This window comes from Dunckerocampus dactyliophorus, chromosome 10 (assembly GCF_027744805.1).
Source record: "Dunckerocampus dactyliophorus isolate RoL2022-P2 chromosome 10, RoL_Ddac_1.1, whole genome shotgun sequence".
Classification (NCBI taxonomy): domain Eukaryota; kingdom Metazoa; phylum Chordata; class Actinopteri; order Syngnathiformes; family Syngnathidae; genus Dunckerocampus; species Dunckerocampus dactyliophorus.
The window spans coordinates 3288237-3311684 of record NC_072828.1 but is presented as its reverse complement, the minus strand read 5'-3'; the positions used below and the strand labels follow the sequence as shown (position 1 = coordinate 3311684).

Below are 23448 nucleotides of genomic sequence, written 5' to 3'. Positions count from 1 at the left end.
TTCATAAAAAATGTGATCGGTGATTGCTGATGAATTCCTTTCAAAGCCGATTGCAAAAACCGATTGGCGTGCGGTGGCAAATCCTGCATGTCTACTCAGTCACATGGTGCCACCACAATGACGCGTCTCATATTGAGCTTGAACAGACTACGCCAATTGAAGCCAGCGTGTTTGATCATTCCGAGGCCTGTCACGATAACAAATTTTGCTGTACGATAATTGTTCTACAAATTATTGCCTATAAATGATGTTATTGTCAACATTATTTTCATTAATGGAATGATAATATATGGTCGAAAATGGTCCCCGGGCCGCACTTTGGAGACCCCTGCGTTACATTTAGCCTTTTAGCCTTTTTAGCCTATATTTTTCCCGTTTTTGATGGATTTTTTGGTTTCATTTTATTCATAAAATAAAAAAATAGCTGCAGGAAACATACGTCCCTCGGGCCGCACTTCGGACACCCCTGATTTAAGTGAATCTGTGATTTAAATGAAACATATTAAAAGATAAACAGCTTGCTTAGTTAGGTAGCTAGCCGAGTAGGTAATTAAGACATGTACCTGTCACACAGTAATGACAAGTTATCGTCCTTTGGCTGAAGCAAAGCAGGACAAATCCTCCAGAATGAAATATCTCCCATAAATAGTGACGTGTCGGTTGCGAACGAATCTTTGTTTCCACACTGAACAGTGGAGGGGCGGCGTTAAACACCATTGTAGCAACTTTTGCTGGCGTCGATGGAGAGTTTTCTGGTATTTGGGGACTTCAAAGTGAAAGCACCTTGTTCTACAATTCGTGTTCTTACTGAGCAGCAGCACCCGCTGCTGAGTGGTCCGCGTCACCCCAAAGCAGTCACAAGAGGTCAGTGCACTGTCAGCTCCCGTGGCACACTGAGGGCATAGTGGAGCTCTACGCGTCCATGAATCACGCAACCGCGAGGCACGATGTTGATCTACAACATAAGTGTTTCTTAATCTTCATTAAATTACTACTCATTACACTCAAGCTTCACTGGGACACCTGTCAGTGTGATGGGAGAACCATGTGGGAGATATACCAAGTAGGCCTAACTGCAAGATACAAGGAGGAGGCTGGAGGCGAGTCTAGACTTTGAGAGGCGCTGGCCGAGATAAAATATCCAAATTATTTTATTTTGATGAAGTAAGGGCCAATTTTAAATTAACAAACCAAGAACCAAGTTTATTTGTAGTTTTAAACTTAACTAAGGTGTTTTTACTCATTTATCATAACAGACAGGAGAAACAGGATCAGCCCCTCAATTCTGAGGCACTTTTATTTTTGTCTTTCTTCAGTAAAGACACAACTCTTACCTTGTTTTGCATGTTTTAATTTGTGTTTTATTTTGTGATGTTGTCTTGTTTGATTGTAAATCGTTAGAAATTTGCATGCAGATATTTAACCGTGTCTATTGAGATCGGTCTTTTTTGGGTTTTATAATATATTCTCATAATATATTTTTTGTAGCCGTTCATTGAGAACCTAAGTAAATCCATTTAATTAGTAAACATTTGATATCATGTATTTTTTACATTAGCAAGCCATTTTACACAGTGAGCCGAGCCAAAAGAACTGGATCTCTAAATAGAGCCAAAATTTCCGTCACTACCAAAAGTCACCTGAAGTTCCCCTGACGTCCACAGCAGGCAATCTCCTCCGGCGTCCGTGCAGTCTTAACGGGACATTTTTGTATTAGCGTTAGCCACGAACTAGCTAACTTGACTAGCATACGGAATAGCGAATAAATAGTGTCGTATTAATCTGCAACCAAATCACTTAATTCAGTCCGGGTTCGCTCTTCTTCGTTTTCTTCTTCTTTGGTTCGTGAACCGGAAGTGAAGAACCTTTTCTGTAAACAGTCATACATACAGTACATATGTCTGCTGTTCTCTCGATGAAATGTGAATATTAGACTATTTTGTAATCGTTTTTTTATAAAATGTTTAAAAATTCAACTTGACCACTGACAATCTGGTTATCTTCTGGCAGTTGTGTAAGACAGGGGTGTTCAAACTGCGGCCCCGGGGGCCATTTTGGGCCGGCGGGTTGTTTTTATTTAATTGGCCCTTTACATATTTTGCAAATTAAATTCATTTATTATTATTATGATTACATATGGTACAGCAATAACTTTGCTCTTTCACCTAAAAAATACATGTGAATGTAAATCCATCCATCCATTTTCTTCCGCTTACCCGGGTCCGGGTCATGGGGCAAGCAGTCTCAGTAGGGAAGCCCAGACCTCCCGGTTCCCCGGCCACCTCTTCCAGTTCCAACGGAAGGACACCAAGGCGCTCCCAGGCCAGCTGTGAGACATAATCCGGGGTCTACCCCGGGGCCTTCTCTTGGCTGGGCATCCCTGAAACACCTCACCAGAGAGGCATCCGGACTAGATGCCCGAGCCACCTCAACTGGCTCCTCTCGATGTGAAGGAGCAGCGGCTCTACTGAGCTCCTCCCGGATGACCGAGCTCCTCACCCTATCTCTGAGGGTGTGTCCAGCCACCCTACGGAGGAAACTCATTTCAGCCGCTTGTATCCGTGATCTTGTTCCTTCAGTCATGACCCAAAGCTCATGACCATAGGTGAGGGTGGGAACATAGATTGACCGGTAAATTGAGAGCTTTGCCTTCTGGCTCAGCTCTCTCTTCACCACGACGGTCCGGTACAGCGACCGCATTACTGCAGACGCTGCGCCGATCCACCTGTCGACCTCACGCTCCAACCTTCCCTCACTCATGAACAAGACCCCGAGATACTTGAACGCCTCCACCTGGGGAAGGACCTCATTCCCAAACATAGGGTGCAATCCACCCTTTTCCGACTAAGAACTATGGCCTCGGATTTGGAGGTGCTGTGTCTCATCCCAGATGCTTCCTTCACATTTAGCTGCAAACCACCCCAGTAAACGGTGAAGGTCACAGCCCGATGAGGCCATCAGGACCACGTCATCTGCAAATAGCAGAGACGAGATCCCAAGTCCCCCGAACTGGACTACTTCGACACCTTGGCTGCACCTACAAATTCTGTCCATGAAAATTATGAACAGAATCAGTGACAAAGGGCAGCCTTGGCGGACGCCAAAGTTCACCAAGAACAGGCTCGACTTACTGCTGGCAATGCAAACCAGGCTTCTGCTCCGGTTGTACAAGGACCGAATGGCACATACTAGCACACCACCAATCCCGTACTCCCGGTCCACCCCCCATAGGACACCGTGAGGGACACGGTCGAATGCCTTTTCCAAGTCCACGAAGCGAAGTAGACCGGTTGGGCAAACTCCCATGTACCGTCCAGTACCCTTGCAAGGGCGCAGAGCTGGTTCAGTGTTCCGCGACCGGGACGAAAACCACATTGCACCTCCTGTAGCTGTGGTTCGACTAAAGGCCAAACCCATCTCTCCAGCACCCTGGAATAGACTTTCCCAGGGAGGCTGAGGAGTGTGATCCCCTATAGTTGGAACCCTATAGTTTTGCACATCTGCATATTAGCTGTATATATTACCTGAATATTAAGTGTTTGTGTCGTATGTACTGTACAGTGAGAGCTAATTTAACCAGAGTCAGATTCCTTGCTTGTGTAAGAGTACTTGGCCAGGTAAGATGTCAATGTTTTCTTCACATACTGCAGGACACGCGGCATAGAAAATGGATGGCTTGATAGCCAGGAGATAGCTTGTTTATTAAATTGCTGCAACAGTACACAGAGTTAAATAACACTGGTCCTCCACTACATATTTCATATTCCATGCATTTTTGCCATTGTTCTTGACCAAACAGGTCTGCCGCCACGTTTCACGCTGCTGCTGGCAAACCAGGAGGTAACGGAAGGCACCAGTGTGTTTTTTCGCTGTGCGCTCAACAAACCTGCCCAGTCGGTGGAGTGGCGGAGAGGAGGGTTGGTGCTCAGGCATGGAGACAAACACCAGATGAGGAAGAGGGATTTGCAACTGGAGATGACGATTGGAGAGGTCACCCTGGAAGACGCCGGTGATTACACCTGCACATGTGGTGAAGAGAGTACGACAGCTCGGGTGGCAGTGAATGGTGAGTACTACATGGTTGGCATCACAGATATATATCTTAAATATGCATAAGATTGAAAAGTGCATATCGACACACATCAAATGCCTGTGATGCCATTTATACTGTATAGCAGGACTGTCCAAAGTGCGGCCGAAGGGCCATTTCTGGCCTGATTTTTGTTTTCATGTACTGTAAACGCGCTCCGTGATTTGTTAGTGATACTATAAATACAGCAGGGTTGTCCAAAGTGCGGCCTGGGGGCCATGTGTACCTTTTTTTGTTGGTCCAAGGTACATTCTAAACATATAATTTACAAGAAAACAAAAAAAGCCAGCTAAAATGATATTATTAATTAATTATTATTTATTATTAATTATTTTAACAAAGTCAAAATATTACAAGAAAAAAGTTGTAATTTTATGATTTTATTCATATTATGAGGAAAATAATGTATTTTTTGTTTGTAGCATAAAGTTGAAATATTAAAGAAAAATGATTTTATTTAAAGTCAGAATATTATGAGAAACAAACAAATCTAAATCTTTAGAAAATGAAGTTGGCTAGAAACTTATATTATGAAAATATCATGGGAATAAATTCCTAATAGTGTAGTACCAGAAGAAAATGTACAAGAAGAAAGTTGAAAAACTTGGAAAATTTAAAAACAAAACAAAACTAGAAATGGTGGCTGGCATATTATGTGAATAATGTCAAAATATTCAGAGAAAAAAGTTGTACACTAACAGAAAAAAAGGTCGCAATTTTATGAGCGTAAACTTGTAATATTATGAGGAAAAAATAACGTAATTTTAGTAGCGTAGGGTTGAAATATAAAAAAAAATGTTACTCAATAATAAGTCAAAGGTAATATTAGGTTGGGGAAAATGTTATAATAAAATCAAAATATTTTGGGAATAAAGTCATAACACTGTATTACATTTTAAAAAATAATAATAAAAAACAAGACATGGAAAAATAACTGTAATTTTACGAGGATAAAGTCAAAATATTGACAAAAAGTTGTATACTAACGAGAAAAAAGTTGCAATTTTACGAGGATAAACTATAATATTATGAGGAAAAAAATACGTAATTTTAGTAGCTTAGGGTTGAAATCTTAAAAAAAAAAACATTTTTCAATAATAAATAAAATTGTAATATGAGAAACAAAACAAAATAATTTGGAAAATTAGGTTGGCCATACAGCGATACGGCCATACAGCGATTATCGATATATTGGTCAGGAAATCGATATTTTAAAATGAAAAAAAAAAAAACATGTTTATTTGGCACCATCACTTTAACACTTCTCGTCTTGGACTATGTGAGAGTGAGAATATTTTAGAGCAGCATTTCTGAAAACAAATGTGTGCTTAAGACACTTTTATCGCAATATTCCTGTAAACAAATGAGTGTCTTTCTGTCACTATTGGAGTGTAGCATTTCAGTAACAAACATGTAGCTTCATTTATAAACAGTGACATCATTTCTGTGTAACACAACTGTAAAGTGCAAATTTACTGCAAGGCATCTACCTGCACATTTTGAGGGAACCAACAAAATTTGATAAACACCGCCATACTGAGATAGTTCCACGATGTGGCTCTCGCTGGAAAAAGTTTGGACACTCCTTCCTTTGATTCCTTTGATAATGCCACCAAAATCCAATAAAAAGTACGTACCTTGACACTCACGTCTCGTTTTCCCCTTAGAACGACCTGTCAGATTCCTGCAGGAACTGAGTAATGTTGAAGTGCAGGAGGGCAATGTTGTTGCACTGTGCTGCGAGCTTTCCAAAGCAGGGCTCACGGCTCAGTGGATGAAAGGAGACAAGGTGCTAACCAGCGGCGAGAAGTACCAGCTAAAACAAAGAGGCTCCACCCTGGAGCTGCTCATCAGAAAGAGCCAGCCTGAAGACAGCGGCCTTTACTGCTGCGTTTGTGAAGGCATTAAAAGCACTGCTACCATTATCATCACCGGTGAGACATACCACAATAATAAATATGGTATCATGTTAAACGAATACCTCAATTATCTTTGTAAAGCCAGGTTTTCTGATGCATCTGTTGTAGTCGATATCATCGGACTATGCATCTGTATTTCATATTCCGTCCATCCATCGTCGTATTTCCCCTTGCAGCGATTCCAGTGGCATTCAAGCAAAAGCTGAAGAACCAGGAAGTCGTGGAGGAGAGCGGTGTGACGCTCCACTGCGAGCTCTCCAAACCGGGGGTCCCGGTGGAGTGGCGGAAAGATGCTCAACTCCTGAGGGACGGAGGCCGATATCAGCTGAAGCAGGAGGGCAGGGTGTGCACGGCGCTGATCGGACATGTAACGCTCCAGGATGCTGGGGAATACAGCTGCTCTGTTGGTACAGCTGTCACTTCAGCGGATATCAAAGTAAGAGGTAGGCGTCACATAAACAGATCCCATTCATCAAAAATTCAGTCTTCACAAAGATAATAAAACTCAGCACAGTCTGAGAGCTAAAAAGTTGTAATTAAATGGAATAAAAGAACTATACAGTCGTCCCTCGTTTACAGCGGTTCACTGGTTCCAGAGCCGACCGCGATAAATGAATTGCTGTGATATAGGATTCAATATCAATAAATGGAATATTTTTGTAGTTAGAGCATAGAAAACCTGTTTATGACTTTCTAACATTATTAGAGCCCTGTAGACACGAAACAACCGCTAGCTAGGAAGCTAGCGAGCTAACCAGTTAGCTTCGAATTTAAACTTAAAGGGATAGTTTGGATTTTTTGACATGAAGTTGTATGACATCCCCATCAGCATTGTAGTCCATTAGCAGCAACTTACTCCCCACTTGGTCTCCTGTGTGTCCGGTTAGTGCAGAAAAGACTTTGTCATGTGTTCAATTTCCATGTGTTGTTTTTCCCCAGCGCTTCCTGTCACATTTAACCAAGAAGTTCAGAGCTTGGAGGTTAAAGAAGGTGACAGCGGAGTGTTCTGGTGTGAGTTGTCGAAGCCTGGAGCTCCGGTGGACTGGAGGAAAGGAAGAGTGATCCTGAAGCCTGGTTATAAATATGAAATGAAGCAAGAGGGAAATCTCACCAGGCTTTTCATCAACAACGTGGAAGAGAGCGATGCTGGGAAATACACCTGCAAAACCAAAGACAGCCAATCTACTGCCGAGCTGGTGGTGAAAGGTGAGTGCTCGGTTCTTCTCATTCGCAATGAAGAACAGCCACGTGTTGATGACATCACTCGCATTTCCAGCTCCTCCCATCACATTCAAAACCAAGTTGAAGAACCAGAAAGTGGAGGAGGAGAGCAGCGTGACGTTGACATGTGAACTGTCCAAGCCTGCCCTTGCTGTGGAGTGGAGGAAAGGACAAGAGCTGCTGAAGAATGATTTCAAATATCAGATCAAAAACCGCAACAGCATGTTGGAGCTGGTGATCAAGAACATGCAACTGGAGGACAGTGGAGTCTACAGCTGCATCTACGGCGATGTCAAGACCGTAGCCAACATCACTGTTACACGTAAGCCAGAAATGTACATAAAAGACCGTGTGCAGTGAATTAGAATTATATATTTTTCTGTCCCGCATTCACAGCTATCCCCCTCACCTTCAAGCTTGGTCTGAAGAACCAGGAGGCTGCCGAGGGAGGCAACGTCACCCTACGATGCGAGCTCTCCAGGACGGGGGGTCCTGTGCAGTGGTGGAAGGGGGAGGACCAACTCCATCAAGGAGGGAGGTATCACATGACTCTGAAGGAGAACATCGCGGAGATGAGCATCAGGAACATCCAGCCGGAGGACGTCGGGGAGTACAGTTGCCTCTTTGGCGAGCAGAAGACGACGGCTGAAGTCAACGTGCGAGGTATCATACACGCTTCTATTTCTTCCTGAAAGATTTTTACTAGGATTTGGTACAAAAATGACACACAATTTATGAGTTCATGGAGTGTGTGATATCAGGACCCACCTTTTTTGGAGCTTTGGCATCCACAGTGATTTTCCTGTTGCTGGAAAATTCTATTTGTATTTAATACAGAGTCTTTTTTGGGTGAATAACAATTATTTTGTCTCATTTTAAAAACCCCTTTAACTAGATCAGAGGTTTTCAAACTGGGAGGCACCAGAAGGAGCAGCAGCTTGAGAAAAATTAAGAAAAACATATTTTTCAAACCTGCCAAGTTAACTTCAGTTATGTTTAAAGGCAAAAGTAATTGATTTTCAGTCCCTTTAGACTAAAACTCCGTATATGTTCAGTTTCTTACAGTCAGACGTTTTCTTTCGTTTTGAATGTCATCACGGGGTGGGGGCATGGAATGGGTTGGCCACGCCTCGATACCTGACAGTGGTCACGTGACCCTTCAAAACAAAACACAGCAGATGACAGTCGAAACATGTCAAGGTGAAAAAAACAAACATCTGATATATGTACCTAAATACCTGCAGTATTAGAAACTGATCATGTATTCAATAACAAGACAAAATGATCCTATTTGATCTGGAATCAGTGTTTCAAGGGTGTGGGAGACGTCCCAAAACACATTATTGTATTTTTAAAAATATGCCATTTCCTCGGCAGACAGAAGTTCATCTTACCTGTACTTTGGTAAGAAATAACTTTGAACAAAATCTGAGCTGTTTGGGAGCCTTTAGTCCTGGCTCTTTTTAGAAGCCGAACCTAAAGAGTTGCTTCTCTAAAAAGAGCCGAACTTTCCATCACTAGCGCTCATCCGTTCATCGATCTTAGTGGTGAGTAGCTATACATTTTATACTTTAAAAAGCGTTTAATAAGTGTGAGAGGCATGTTGAAGAGAGAAGGGTTCTGTCACTGAATTGTAATTAATCAGTCACTTCTTTTGCAAATGTTGAACCAAACTTCAACTTCAAGCGAGCAGGAGGGTTTGGAGACATTTTTACGACAGTAACCCCCGCAAAATCGACTGTAAATCCTACTTTTCATCCTCCTCTGACTGTCCATGGCAGGACATAAGAAGTGTTAAGTATTTTTGTCTCTGAGCCGACAAGAAGTATACCAACAAAACAAGGCTGCAGCGGTGCTTTCAAATCGAGAGCGTTTGCCAGTCTGGAAGTGTAAACAGTAAACAGTGCAAGTGTAGTAGTAAACAGTATTGCCTAAACCCTGACTCCTTTGAAATTACGGCAAAATATACCACACGCCAATTTTCTGAGTTATGTTGATGACAGTGAGTCAGTAAATGTTACAGTTAATTGAAAGTGAGCATCAGCATCTCTTGTTCTTCTGCTGTAGCGGCGGCATCCGTGTTCTTTGAGAAGGAGCTGGACAGCCAAGCGGTGATGGAGGGCAAATCAGTGCTTCTGTCATGTGAGGTTTCTAGCGCTAACGTCCCGGTCACTTGGAAGAAAGACAACGCTGTGATTGAAGCAGGGGGACGAGTGAGTTTAACAAAAAAAGGAGCCACACATATGCTGGAGATCAAGCAGCTGCGTCTGGAAGATGCAGGTGAATACTGTTGCATCACCAGGGGCAAGAAGACCACTGCCAAGTTGGTAGTAAGAGGTATGTGGCAACAGCACGGTCACCCTGTCACTTATTTTCCTTTATGTAGGCTCCAGCTCTGCAAAACCACCTTAATCTACCTTCTGTCCAACACAGAGCGAGTGCGAATTGTTACAGCGCTTAAAGACGTCACGGTGACAGCCGGGGAGGACGCCAAGTTTGCGTGTGAGCTCAGCCATGCCAACGTGAGTGAGGGTACGTGGTGGCTAGGCTCAAGCCCGCTGCAGAGGAACGAGATGAACCAGATGACATGCCAGGGTCGCCAACAGCGTCTGGTCCTCACCATGACAACACCCGAGGAGACGGGTACTGTGGCGTTTGTGGTCGGGGATGAAAGGACATCTGCAAGTCTTCTGGTGGTACCAAAGCCCAAAGGTGAGAAGAAGAGATTTAAACATCTAAACCTGTTGTGAGGATTCACTAAAGAGATGCTGTTGTTTCCAGTTCTATTTGAAGAGATGCCTAAAGATGTGACAATCATGGAGGGAGAGACAGCTACTTTGTCCTGCACAACTTCTGACGTCACCGCCGTTGTTACCTGGAGACGCAACCACATTCCTCTCAGGAACGGGGAAAAATTTGAGATACACCAGGAGGGAAAAGTCAGTCTACTGCTCATCCACGCTGCGGACCCCCGGGATGTTGGAGTATACTGCTGCGATACAGGAGATGTGCAGGCCACTGCCAAACTGACTGTGACAGGTATTACAGGAAGTCAGGTGACACAACCTGAGCTGAACCGGCATGCCCACACGTGTCCTTTCTCTCCCCTTCTCCAGAGCTCCCTCCGTTTTTCCAGGAAGAGCTGCAGAGTGTTGAGACTGAGGAGGGAAGCTCAGTTGTCCTGTACTGCGAGCTGTCCAAGCTTGGTGTGCCGGTGCAGTGGAAGAAAAACAGGCTGCCGCTGAGGGCTGGCAGGAAGTACGAGATGAAACAAGATTGCTGCCTCCTCCAACTTCACATCAGGGAGCTCAAACTCGAGGACAGCGGCAGCTACACGTGTCAAGCGGGAAGCGCAGAGACAACTGCGGATGTTACAGTCAAAGGTGCATTGATTTTACCTCAGTTTACGTTAAAGAACATGTACTAAATGGTAGGGGTGGTCACAAGATCTCGCAAGATTAAAACGTGTTCAGAAAAACAATGTGTCATGTGCACAAGGCCTAGGACGATGGTAAATAAATGAACTAATCACACCATAAATGAAAATTAACTTGCTGATTTTGCCAGCCTCTATTTTCCTCAGCTCCCGCCTCCAAACAAGCAGGAAGAGGCTTCACTCTGTGCACTGGTTTCAGCACATTGGCGCGTTTGTTCCATAGAACAACGGAATGAATGGATTGAGTACTTTTGTCAATCATACAGTCTCTTTGTCTTGGTGGGTGGAGGCGGGCACGGTAGCATTAACACACTGTGCAGAAGTGTAACATAGTAGGAATTATATTGGTAGATTGCAATATGTTGTCATATATTTTTTATATTCTCGTGTATCATCTCATGAACAGAGGGTCTCGTGACACCCCTACACCCCAAAAAAAAAGTCCCGCGGTCCGTCATGTTTTTACTTGAGTTTTTTTATATTATGACTTTTTCGATGAATGTTGAGTGTGAATGTTTGCTTGTCTATATGTGCCCTGAAATTGGCTAGCAACCAGTCCAGGGTGTACCCCGTCGCTCGCCCAAAGTCTACTGGGATAGGCTCCAGCATACCCGCGACCCAAGTGAGGATAAGCGGCATAGAAAACGGATGGATGGGCTTTTTCGCTGAACATCACAACTTTATTGTCATAATACTTCAACTTTGCTCTCGTGACGTTACGCATGATGACGCAGCCACACAGACACTCCTTTTCAACTTGTGACGAAATTGCAAACTGCATACGAGTGTTTCAATGGTGAAAATCGGTCAAGTAAAAACAGATTTATGATGAGTAATATTCACCATTATTTTGTTATTATAGGAAGGTAGCCAAAAACTCCTCCCTGAGCTACCACCTTATCGTGGTAGAGGAGTTTGCGTGTCACGATGATCCTAGGAGCTAAGTGGTCAGGGGTTTCGATGCCCCTGGTAGGGTCACCCACGACAAACAGGTTCTAGGTGAGGGACCAGACAAAGAGTAGCTCAATAGACCTCTATGATGACAAAAAACATTGGACCACGTTTTCCCTTGCCCGGACGCGGGTCACCGGGGCCCCCCTTTGGACCTTTGGAGCCAGGCCTGGAGGAGGGGCACGATGGCGAGCGTCTGGTGGCCAGGCCTACGCCCATGGGGCCCGGCCGGGCACAGCCCGAAGAGACAACATGGGTCCTCCCTCCAATGAGCTCACCACTCATGGGAGGGGCCAAAGGGGTCGGGTGCAGAGTGAGCTGGGTGACAGCCGAAGGCGGGGACCTTGGCGGTCCAATCCCCAGCTACAGAAACTAGCTCTAGGGACATGGAATGTCACCTCTCTGGTAGGGAAAGAGCCTGAGCTGGTACATGAGGTTGAGAAGTTCCGGCTAGATATAGTCGGACTCACCTCAACGCACAGCAAGGGCTCTGGAACCAGTCCTCTTGAGAGGGGTTGGACCTTGTTCCACTCTGGCGTTGCCAGCAGTGAGAGGCGACGGGCAGGGGTGGCAATTCTTGTTGCGCCCCGGCTTGTGGCCGGCATGTTGGAGTTTAACCCGGTGAACGAGAGGGTAGTTTCCCTCCGCCTCTGAGTGGGGGGACGGTTCCTGACTGTTGTTTGTGCTTATGTTTTTTCTTGACTGTATGATTTTTCTTGTGCTTGTGTTAGTACTGGAGAGTGCTCCCTCGGGCAATTCCCTTGTTCTGCTGGGGGACTTCAATGCTCACGTTGGCAGCGACAGTGAGACCTGGAGAGGCGTGATTGGGAGGAACGGCCCCCCTAATCTGAACCCGAGCGGTGCTTTGTTATTGGACTTCTGTGCTCGTCACAGATTGTCGATAACAAACACAATGTTCAAGCATAAGGGTGTCCACATGTGCACTTGGCACCAGGACACCCTAGGCCGCACTTCCATGATTGACTTTGTGGTCATATCATCGGACTTGCGGCCATATGTTTTGGACACTCGGGTGAAGAGAGGGGCGGAGCTGTCAACTGATCACCACCTGGTGGTAAGTTGGCTCCGATGGTGGGGGAGGATGCCGGTCAGACCTGGCAGGCCCAAACGTATTGTGAGGGTCTGCTGGGAACGACTGGCAGAGTCCCCTGTCAGAAGGAGTTTCAACTCCCACCTCCGGGAGAGCTTCGACCATGTTCCAAGGGAGGTGGCGGACATTGAGTCCGAATGGGCCATGTTCCGTGCCTCTATTGTCGAGGCAGCTGATCGGAGCTGTGGCCGTAAGGTGGTTGGTGCCTGTCGTGGCGGTAATCCCAGAACCCGTTGGTGGACACCAGTGGTGAGGGATGCCGTCAAGATGAAGAAGGAGTCCTATCGGGCCTTTTTGGCTCATGGGACTCCGGAAGCAGCTGACAGGTATCGGCAGGCCAAGCGGTCTGCGGCTCTGGCAGTCGCTGAGGCAAAAACTCGGACATGGGAGGAGTTCGGAGAAGCCATGGAGAACGACTTCCGGACGGCTTCGAAGAGATTCTGGACCACCATTCGGCGTCTCAGGAGGGGGAAGCAGTGCACAGTCAACACCGTGTATGGTGGGGATGGTGTGCTGCTGACCTCAACTCGGGATGTTGTGGATCGGTGGAAAGAATACTTCGAAGACCTCCTCAATCCCTCCGACACGTCTTCCTATGAGGAAGCAGAGCCTGGGGACTCCACGGTGGGCTCTCCTATCTCTGGGGCTGAGGTTGCTGAGATTGTCAAAAAGCTCCTCGGTGGTAGGGCCCCGGGGGTGGATGAGATCCGCCCGGAGTTCCTTAAGGCCATGGATGCTGTAGGCATGTCTTGGTTGACACGACTCTGCAGCATCGCGTGGACATCGGGGGCAGTGCCTCTGGATTGGCAGACCGGGGTGGTGGTTCCCCTTTTTAAGAAGGGGGACCGGAGGGTGTGTTCCAACTATCGTGGAATCACACTCCTCAGCCTCCCTGGTAAGGTCTATTCAGGGGTTCTGCAGAGGAGGATCCGCCGGATAGCTGAATCTCGGATTCAGGAGGAGCAGTGTGGTTTTCGTCCTGGTCGTGGAACTGTGGACCAGCTCTACACTCTCAGCAGGGTCCTGGAGGGTGCATGGGAGTTTGCCCAACCAGTCTACATGTGTTTTGTGGACTTGGAGAAGACATTCGACTGTGTTCCTCGAGGAATTTTGTGGGGAGTACTCCGGGAGTATGGGGTATCGGACCAGCTAATTCAAGCTGTTCGTTCCCTGTATGACCGGTGTCAGAGTTTGGTTCGCATTGCCGGCAGTAAGTCGGACCCGTTTCCAGTGAAGGTTGGACTCCGCCAGGGCTGCCCTTTGTCACCAATTCTGTTCATTATTTTTATGGACAGAATTTCTAGGTGCAGCCAGGGCGTTGAGGGGTTCCGGTTTGGTGGCTGCAGGATTGAGTCTCTGCTTTTTGCAGATGATGTGGTCCTGCTGGCTTCATCAAGCCGTGAACTTCAACTTTCACTGGATCGGTTCGCAGCCGAGTGCGAAGCGGCCGGGATGAGAATCAGCACCTCCAAGTCCGAGTCCATGGTTCTCGCCCGGAAAAGGGTGGAATGCCATCTCCAGGTCGGGGATGAGATCCTGCCCCAAGTGGAGGAGTTTAGGTACCTTGGGGTCTTATTCACGAGTGAGGGAAGGATGGAACGCGAGATCGATAAGCGAATTGGTGCGGCGTCTGCAGTGATGCAGACTCTACATCGGTCTGTTGTGGTGAAGAGAGAGCTAAGCCAAAAGGCGAAGCTCTCAATTTACTGGTCGATCTACGTTCCTACCCTCACCTATGGTCATGAGCTTTGGGTAATGACCGAAAGGACAAGATCGCGGGTACAAGCGGCCGAAATGAGTTTTCTCCGTAGGGTGGCTGGGCTCTCCCTTAGAGATAGGGTGAGAAGCACTGTCATCCGGGAGAGACTCGGAGTAGAACCGCTGCTCCTCCGCATTGAGAGGAGCAAGATGAGGTGGCTTGGGCATCTGGTCAGGATGCCTCCCGGACGCCTCCCTGGGGAGGTGTTCAGGGCAAGTCCGACTGGTAAAAGGCCTCGGGGAAGACCCAGGACACGTTGGAGAGACTATGTTTCCCAACTGGCCTGGGAACGCCTCGGGATCCGCCGGGAGGAGCTGGACGAAGTGGCCGGGGAGAGGAAAATCTGGGCCTCCCTGCTTAGGCTGTTGCCCCCGCGACCCGATCTCGGATAAGCGGTAGAAGATGGATGGATGGATGGATGGGTAGCCAAAAAGGCAAGAGAAAGTAAACAGCCAATTAGTAAGTTTACGTGCAAATAACCTTTTCATAACTGGAATATTAGCAATAACCCAGTTGTGCACGGCCACAAAAACACCAATAACCCTTTTGAAAAACCATAATATATATTCCGTTTTTAAAAACCCGAATATTACCCCTGGGTTACTCCTTTTCTAACCCGAATATTGGGTCATGTATTCCTTTCGATCGTGGTATCCTGATCGAAAGGAACATTAATTTGTGTTCTGCACATGTGCTGTTCAAAATGAATCCTGTGTCTTTGGCAGGATTACTTGTCAAAATGGCGACGTGCAAAACCCCACACTTTTGGAGCGAGGAGGAAACAAGCCACCGCATTAGTGTGGTGAAAGACAGGAACATTACAGTATGTCGTTTATAGATGGTAGAAACACCGTGATAGCAAAATCTATCAGCAGGTGAGTTGCACGAAGCAGGGTTTGCATGACCCTGACACCCAAAGTGTCTGTGGGACTCTGGTGGAAACGGGTGGCACGGATATGGATGGCACCGATCCGGCTCCATTTGCTATGTCTTAACGTTCTCACCTTCCATTAATGAAGAAAGTGAGACAGCATAGTGTCAAGTATAGATGGCCGGCCAGTACCAGCACCAAAGCGCAGACAAAGGCGACTGCTAGCGGCCCCGGGCTGTTCATTATCCGCTGTGCCGCTGTTGTTGTTCTTGTACACAGGAAGAAGAAGCAGAAAGGATGCGCATTGCGCCATGATGTTTGATGTCGATGATGTCGAGGCGTTGTTCATGCTTTTTTCGTTTTTTTTTCACGTCACGCATGTAAACAGTTTATTCCAAATTTTTCAGAAACCAGAATATTGACCTTATCCTGAATACTGACTTGATATAAACGTAGTGAAGGAAACATGATACCACAGGTTTGTAAAAAAGCTTGTCATCAATCAGTCAAATCACCAGCAGCCGGAGAGGGTAAGCGAACACTGCCGCGTTATGACTTTGAAAGGCCTGGCTTTTCCCACCGAATGACGGAAACACAAAAGTACGTAAAAACGCTAAAAAACCTTCTCTGGACTCCAAGGGTGAAACTGAAATGTGGAGAAAATTTTATACGATTTCCAGGTGTGTTGGTGGGAATTTTTGCTCATCCATCCTGAAGAACATTTGTAAGATCAGAGGGCTTACTGTACAGTCGTCCCTCATTTATCACAGTTCATTGGTTTAATATTTTCATAGTTAGAGCATAGAAAACCTGTTTAGGACTTTCCATATATGGTTTTATAATAAATAAATAACACCCCTATAGTCACCCTTGCACTCCTATTATTCATTGTTTACACTGCAGTGCACAACTCTTATGCTGCAGGGACTCAAGACCTAGCTAACAAGCTAGCCTCAGTTAGCCTCAAATGTATTTCTTCTAAACTTTAGAAAGGGTTTCAAACAGAGTGGGGGAGAAAAACAAAGAAGCCAAAAACTTACCACTTCCACATGGAATGAGAAGATAACCTTTTTTTTCCAGCCATGGTATTTCGGTTCGGCTGGCTTGGCAGTCAGTCTACATGCAGTGTGATGGCAATGTAATAAGGCTGGATGTCTCATCAGTGTAACATTACTGACACCTAGTGGCCAGAGTACTATATATTACTTGTATTTCAATATGTTTTGACTAATAATAGACCATAGTCTACCACAATACAGCAATCATTAATTAATTAATTAATTTCAGAAAAACGGCATATACCAAGGGATGACTGTAGTTCAGTCTCTGGCCCAAAGATGCTTGATGGCACTGAGGTCAGGGTTCTCCGGTTCTTCCGCACCAAACTCGTCCAAAAGTGGCTTTCTGCACCCTACTTTGTTCACTTGGGAACATTCTGGTACAAAAAAGGGCCTTCCCAAGATGTTCCCAAATCTGAATTATGATTGAGGGAGTAAGCATGTGGAGAGGAAAATCATGAGGAAAATCATGGACAACAACCTTGAAACAGGTTATTGAAATGGAGAAATGAACTTTTACTACTAGAGATGAGATGTCCATATTTAATAGGTTAAATCCATAAAATTTCTATAGTGCAATTAAGAATGAAGACAAAATTACAACTAAAATGTACATTGTAGATACAGCTTAGTTTTTTCTCTTTTTCTTTTTATTATTTTTTTTTACTTTTAGAATTGTTTGTCATTTACTATTATTATTAATAATAATAAGTACTTATTATTTAGTGTTTTTATTTTTATTGCTTTGCTTTGGTGGTGTTACATCGTTGGTTGGCTGACTTATTTTGAATTGGACATGTATGTATTTTCTTTGATGGAGAAAAAAAAAGGGTTCTATTTTTTTGCTCTCCCGTTTACCCAGAGTCACCACCATTCTTCAAGAAAGATTTGCGGAGTGTGGAGATTGATGAGGGAGGTTCAGTCTCTCTGAGCTGTGAGCTGTCCAAACCTGGAGCACAAGTGCAGTGGAAAAAGAACAGACTGCCTCTGAGCGACAACAGGAAGTACGAGATCAAACAAGATGGCTGCCTCCTCCAGCTCAACATTAAGGACCTCAAACTTGAGGACAGTGGGAGCTACACATGTCAAGCAGGAAGTGCAGAGACCGCTGCAACTGTGAGAGTGAAAGGTGTGTATGTTTCATTCACAGTGTCTTCTTATTTTTTGTCTGCTTCCCTCACGTTGAATCAAATCTTTCCCAGAACTTCCAGCATTTTTCAACAAAAACCTCCAAAACATAAAGGCTGAGGAGGGTGGTTCCGCCTGCCTGTGCTGTGAGGTATCGAAGCCAGAAGCCACAGTGCAGTGGAAGAAGAACAAGTTGCCGTTAAGAGCCGGGAACAAGTATGAGATGAAGCAGGATGGCTGCCTCCTCCAACTTCACATCAACGAGCTCAAACCTGAGGACAGCGGTACTTACTTGTGTCAAGCAGGAAGTGCAGAGACAAGTGCCACTTTGTCAGTAAAAGGTACTGCTCTTGTTTGCTCGTAACTTTGCCTTTATGGCATCATGGAAGCTGTAGCCAGCCATGGGATTTGCATTGCTATTTTTAAATTATTGAAATAATTTTAAATTTATTGAAGCTGGAGAGTCTGTGCTTTCCAGTTTTATTCGGGTCTTCACAGTAATCATAGGGACTGCATCGCAGCAGCTCCGGGAAGACTAGTCTTTAATACAAAGCAGAGTGGGAGCTTGTTTGCAGAGCAATGTGAGACAGTGTGACGGTGGGAGACAGAGAGGAAAGCTTTTTTTGACAAATTTCTGCAGGAAAGTTTTATCTGGCAAGTGTGTTTTTTTTTTACCATTTTTTTTTCTGGTTCACCCTGTTGTTTGTTGCATTTTTGCTGTTTATGGAGGGACGTTCAGTTTTATAGTTTTTTTAAGTTTTATAAATCCCGAATCATTTAATCATTTACATTCTGAGTATTTTATAATATCAGTAAAAGCCTGTAAAATTCTATTTAGCTTTTTGAGTTTTCATTATACCTTGAAATAACACCTTCAGCATGCAGTAAAGCAAAACAACTCCCAGATGTTTAAAGTAGTCCTGAAAAAAAGGACCTTCGTTTGCCCACCGCTGGTTTAGATTGTACCTTTCGGAACATAAATTGACTGTAGTGGTACTCCTTTGGCTCTTTCTATATTGCTGGGTTTCATATGACGTCACATTCCGTTGCTGTCAGCCCCGCCGCAAAAACATGGGGGGCAAACAAGCGTATTCATAACCACAAGTCATTTAAAATCACAGCAAAAATGCCGCACGCATTCACCGTTCTCTCATCTGGAAACCGTACAAATATGTATTTTGGGAAATGCAATTACTAAGAGAGTACATCATAATAGGGAAAAAATTCAGGAAACAACCAAATAAATGCAAAGAAGCCACCTTTCTTGGCGTTTGCTAACCCTGTTGCCAAGTACGGACACGTTTCAGTTTACCGTGAGCAACAAGCACAATTTGTACCAGGGGTCACCAACCCATTGATTGCGAGCCATGAGTCAATCTTTGGAACTTTACCGGTCTATCGGGAGAATATTAGAAAAAAAAGTATTATTCCATCAGTGTCCTCCCGGAGAGGGACCAACAGACACGCCTTGCACTCTCCAGGCACGCATCCCGACTGGAGTTACCTTGAACACACACACGTATACTGACGCGCCTCACCCTGCAGAGCTTACAGGTTGAGCCACAGGGAGATAGAAAATCTGCCTTTGCTACCTTTGTCATTGCATCACTGCAGAAAAAAAAGAAAATTAAAAAAACTGCAAAAATTGTAAAAATAATGCAAAAGGCACAATGACAAAAGCTGATGTGTTGATGCCAACAACCAACAATAACACAAAGCTTTAAGCTTTAAATACCTATCACTTTTTAATTTACTTCAAAAAACCCATTACTTCATCCATTTTCTATGCATCTTATCAAGATTCAAGATTCAAGATTCAAGAGAGTTTTATTGTCATGTGCATGGTAAAACAGCAGTTATACTATGCAATGAAAATCTTATTCTGTTCATTCTCCCAAGAAAAGAAAGAAAACACAAGAAAGAAAAAGAACATAAGAAACATAAACACATAAACATATATACCAATAAATTAAGCAACAAAAACAGAAGAGACATTAATGCAAATAAATAATACAAATAAATAAATAAAGTGCTATGAGTGTGTGTGTGTGTTGCGTGCGGCGTGTGTGAGTGCTTGGTTGAGAAGCCTGATGGCCTGTGGGTAAAAGCTGTTTGCCAGCCTTGTGGTCCTGGACTTCAAACTCCTGTAGCGTCTGCCTGACGGTAGGAGTGTGAATAATGAGTGTTGTGGATGTGTGCTGTCCTTGATGAGGTTGTGTGTTCTGCGTAGGACTCTGGTTTTATAAATGTCTTGCAGTGAGGGGAGGGCTGCCCCAACAATGTTCTGTGAGGTCTCGATCACCCACTGGTGTGCCTTCCTATCACGTGTTGTACAGTTACCGTACCAAACAGTGATGGAGGCGGTAAGGACACTTTCCATAGTGCATCTGTAGAAGCAACTCAGGATTGTGGTGGACATGCCAAATTTCCTCAGTCTTCTCAGGAAGTACAGTCTCCTTTGGGACTTCTTCATAATTTGTTGGGTGTTGTGAGACCAGGTGAGGTCCTCGCTGATGTGTGTGCCAAGGAACTTGAAGGTTTTCACCCTCTCCACCTCAGTCTCATCAATAAACAGGGGTCTATGCGGCTCCTTTTCCCTTGTTCTTGGGTCGATGATCATCTCTTTAGTCTTCTCTGTATTGAGAAGGAGATTGTTATCACGACACCAAGCTATGAGGTCCGCCACCTCTCTTCTGTATGATGTTTCAACACCACCAGTGATCAGTCCGATGACTGTAGTGTCATCCGCAAATTTAATGATGCTGGTGTTGTTCTGGGAGGCCACGCAATTGTAGGTGAAGAGCGTGTAGAGGAGCGGACTCAGCACACACCCCTGTGGGGTCCCAGTGCTCACAATTCTTGAGCTGGATGTGCGATTGTGGACTCTGACTGACTGGGGTCTGCCTGTGAGAAAGTTAAACACCCAGTTACAGAGGGAGGGTGACAGGCCAAGTGTGAGGAGCTTATTTGTGAGTTTGTGGGGTATGCTAGAGCCTATCCCACCGGACTTCAGGCACGAAGCGGGGTACACCCTGGACTGGTCGCCACTCAATCGCAGGGCGCATGTAGACAAACAATCATTCGCACTCACATTCATACCTATGGACAAATTAGAGTCGCCAGTTAACCTAACATGCATGTTTTTGGAATGTGGGAGGAAACCGGAAAACCCACGCACGCATGGGGAGCACGTGCAAACTCCATACAAGCGGAGATTCGAACCCAAGTCTTGCAGATCTCCAGAATGTGTGGCCAACATGCCACTTGGCAACCGTGTGACTTTAAAAGCCTTTCTACAAAACATATATATGTAAAATTTAAATCAATATATTTCAATATACTGTGCATATTTTCATAGGCATATATATCCTGGGGGTGGGGGGGCGGTGTAGATCTTGCGCAGGTTCACGGCCGAGACCAGAGATCTCGGGCTCAAAAAGGTTTGTGACCACTGATTTATACTAAAATTAAAGTTAAAACATCATTGGAGCTTGAAAATGTGAAATGCAAAAACACTTGCCTCCTGGAAGAATGTTAAGCGAAGCCACGAAGAAGGCGGGTTTCGGGGCTTCTAATAGGCCGGCAAGACTGCGTGAAATTCGACTGGAACTTGGCGATGGAGCTAAGACTTTGTGGCGAAACAATGGACACATACAAGAATGTATTCATGCAGATTGATTTGGTGTAAGAACGCTAACAGAAGTTTGATGTTAGAAGCATTATTTTAATTGTGTCTGATGCTGAAGATAAGCTGTGACTGCATTTCGATTGTCTTGTTTTCAACTATTTCATGTCTTCACTCACACAATTGGAGCAAATCATTTCAATGACATGCACCGTTATTCACTTTAATTTACAAAATATTGCACAAACATATTGAGTGTATATGTGGCTGTAGCTTATGCTTGCCCCCCCGTCTGCTCACCGGAACTGCCTCTAGGTCACATGGTTGAAACCCCGCAATTTTTTGCCTCACCTTAATATCATTTTGTGTTGAATTCCCGCAGAGCTGCCTCCATTCTTTGTTACAAACTTGCAAAATATTGAGGTGGAGGAGGAAGGTTCAGTCTGTCTCAGCTGTGAGCTGTCTAAACCTGGAGTGTCAGTGCAATGGAAGAAGAACAGACTGCCTCTGAGGGCGAATAGGAAGTACAAGATGAAACAAGATGGCTGCCGTCTCCAGCTCAACATCAGTGAGCTGAAACCTGAGGACAGTGGCAGCTACACATGTCAAGCAGGAAGTGCAGAGACAACTGCAACTGTGTCCATAAGAGGTGTGGCCAAAGAATACTTCACAGCAATTATGTTCCTATTCATCTCAAGCATTTAACATTTCTTTCTTTGTCAACATCATGTCATTAATGCATCTCCAGAGCTCCCAGTGTCATTCAAAGCTGACTTAGAAAATACAGAGCTGGAGGAGGGAGATACAGCCGTCCTCAGCTGTGAGCTGTCTAAATCTGGAGCATCCGTGCAGTGGAAGAAGAACGGGCTAACTCTGAGGGCCAACAGGAAGTACGAGATGAAACAAGATGGCTGCCTCGTCCAACTCAACATCAGGGACCTCAAACCTGAAGACAGTGGAAGCTATACCTGTCAAGCAGGAAGTGCAGAGACTTCTGCAACTGTAGCCGTGAGAGGTGTTTACATTTTGTCCATGTACATGTTTCTACATTGAACTACCATTGGGTACAAAACAACTAAATTATCCAAATAACGTAGTTAACTACATGTTCATATTTTGGAATTGTATCTCATTTCTGCAAAATGCACTGTATGTTGGGTGGAAAAGTCATTCTATTATGCTTCTCCTTGGAATGCACAGATTTTCTTTCGTGTGCATTAAGAGGCAAACATGTTACAAAACTATGTGCCATATTTTCCAGAGCTACCATTATTCTTCAAAGTGAAACTAAACAGTGTGGAGATACAGGAAGGAGGTTCAGTCTCTCTGAAGTGTGAGCTGTCTAAACCTGGAGTGTCAGTGCAATGGAAGAAGAACGGGCTGCCTTTGAGGGCCAACAGGAAGTATGAGATGAAACAAGATGGCTGCCTTCTCCAGCTCAACATTAAGGACCTCAAACCTGAAGACAGTGGAAGTTACACATGTCAAGCAGGGCGTGCAGAAACCATGGCAACTGTTTCTGTGAACGGTGTGTATATTTTGATTTTTGTGTGTCCGATTGTCGCTGCATCACCCAATCTTGCCTTAGAAATGTAATTGTCTTGTGCTGTGCTGTAATTGTCCTCCAGAGCTGCCGCCATTGTTTGTGACAGACTTACAAAATATAGAAATGGAGGAGGGTGGTTCAGTCTCTCTTAGCTGTGAGCTGTCTAAACCTGGAGTGTCAGTGCAATGGAAGAAGAATGGGCTGCCTTTGAGGGCCAACAGGAAGTACGAGATGAAACAAGATGGCTGCCATCTCCAGCTCAACATTAAGGATCTCAAACCTGAAGACAGTGGAAGCTACATATGTCAAGCAGGAAGTGCAGACACTGTGGCCACTTTGTCAGTGAAAGGTGTGAGGACTGAAAGTTTTGTGCGTCCGATTGTCACTGCATCACATAATATTGGCATCATAATGTAATTGTCTTGTGTTGAATTCCTCCAGAGTTGCCGCCATTGTTTGTGACAGATTTACAAAATATAGAAATGGAGGAGGGTGGTTCAGTCTCTCTTAGCTGTGAGCTGTCTAAACCTGGAGTGTCAGTGCAATGGAAGAAGAACGGGCTACCTCTGAGGGCCAACAGAAAGTATGACGTGAAACAAGATGGCTGCCTTTTCCATCTTAACATTAAGGACCTCAAACCTGAAGACAGTGGAAGCTACACATGTCAAGCAGGAAGTGCAGAGACTGTGGCCACTTTGTCAGTGAAAGGTGTGTGTATTTACAATTTTGTGCA

At 44.9% G+C, this 23448-nt stretch overlaps 1 protein-coding gene across 5 annotated transcripts in view; it reads left to right on the top strand.

Moving 5' to 3' along the window:
- Positions 1-23448, top strand: part of obscna (obscurin, cytoskeletal calmodulin and titin-interacting RhoGEF a) — an 86171-nt gene that overhangs the window by 14392 nt on the left and 48331 nt on the right. For all 5 annotated transcript variants that reach the window (XM_054788800.1, XM_054788799.1, XM_054788797.1 and 2 more), the window contains 17 exons: positions 3800-4066; positions 5758-6024; positions 6186-6452; positions 6949-7215; positions 7286-7552; positions 7627-7893; positions 9298-9567; positions 9664-9942; positions 10012-10269; positions 10347-10613; positions 17279-17545; positions 17619-17885; positions 21552-21818; positions 21918-22184; positions 22431-22697; positions 22798-23064; positions 23157-23423. In XM_054788800.1, the coding sequence (XP_054644775.1) occupies positions 3800-4066; positions 5758-6024; positions 6186-6452; positions 6949-7215; positions 7286-7552; positions 7627-7893; positions 9298-9567; positions 9664-9942; positions 10012-10269; positions 10347-10613; positions 17279-17545; positions 17619-17885; positions 21552-21818; positions 21918-22184; positions 22431-22697; positions 22798-23064; positions 23157-23423 (4545 nt within the window). The remainder of the gene's footprint in view (positions 1-3799; positions 4067-5757; positions 6025-6185; positions 6453-6948; positions 7216-7285; positions 7553-7626; positions 7894-9297; positions 9568-9663; positions 9943-10011; positions 10270-10346; positions 10614-17278; positions 17546-17618; positions 17886-21551; positions 21819-21917; positions 22185-22430; positions 22698-22797; positions 23065-23156; positions 23424-23448) is intronic.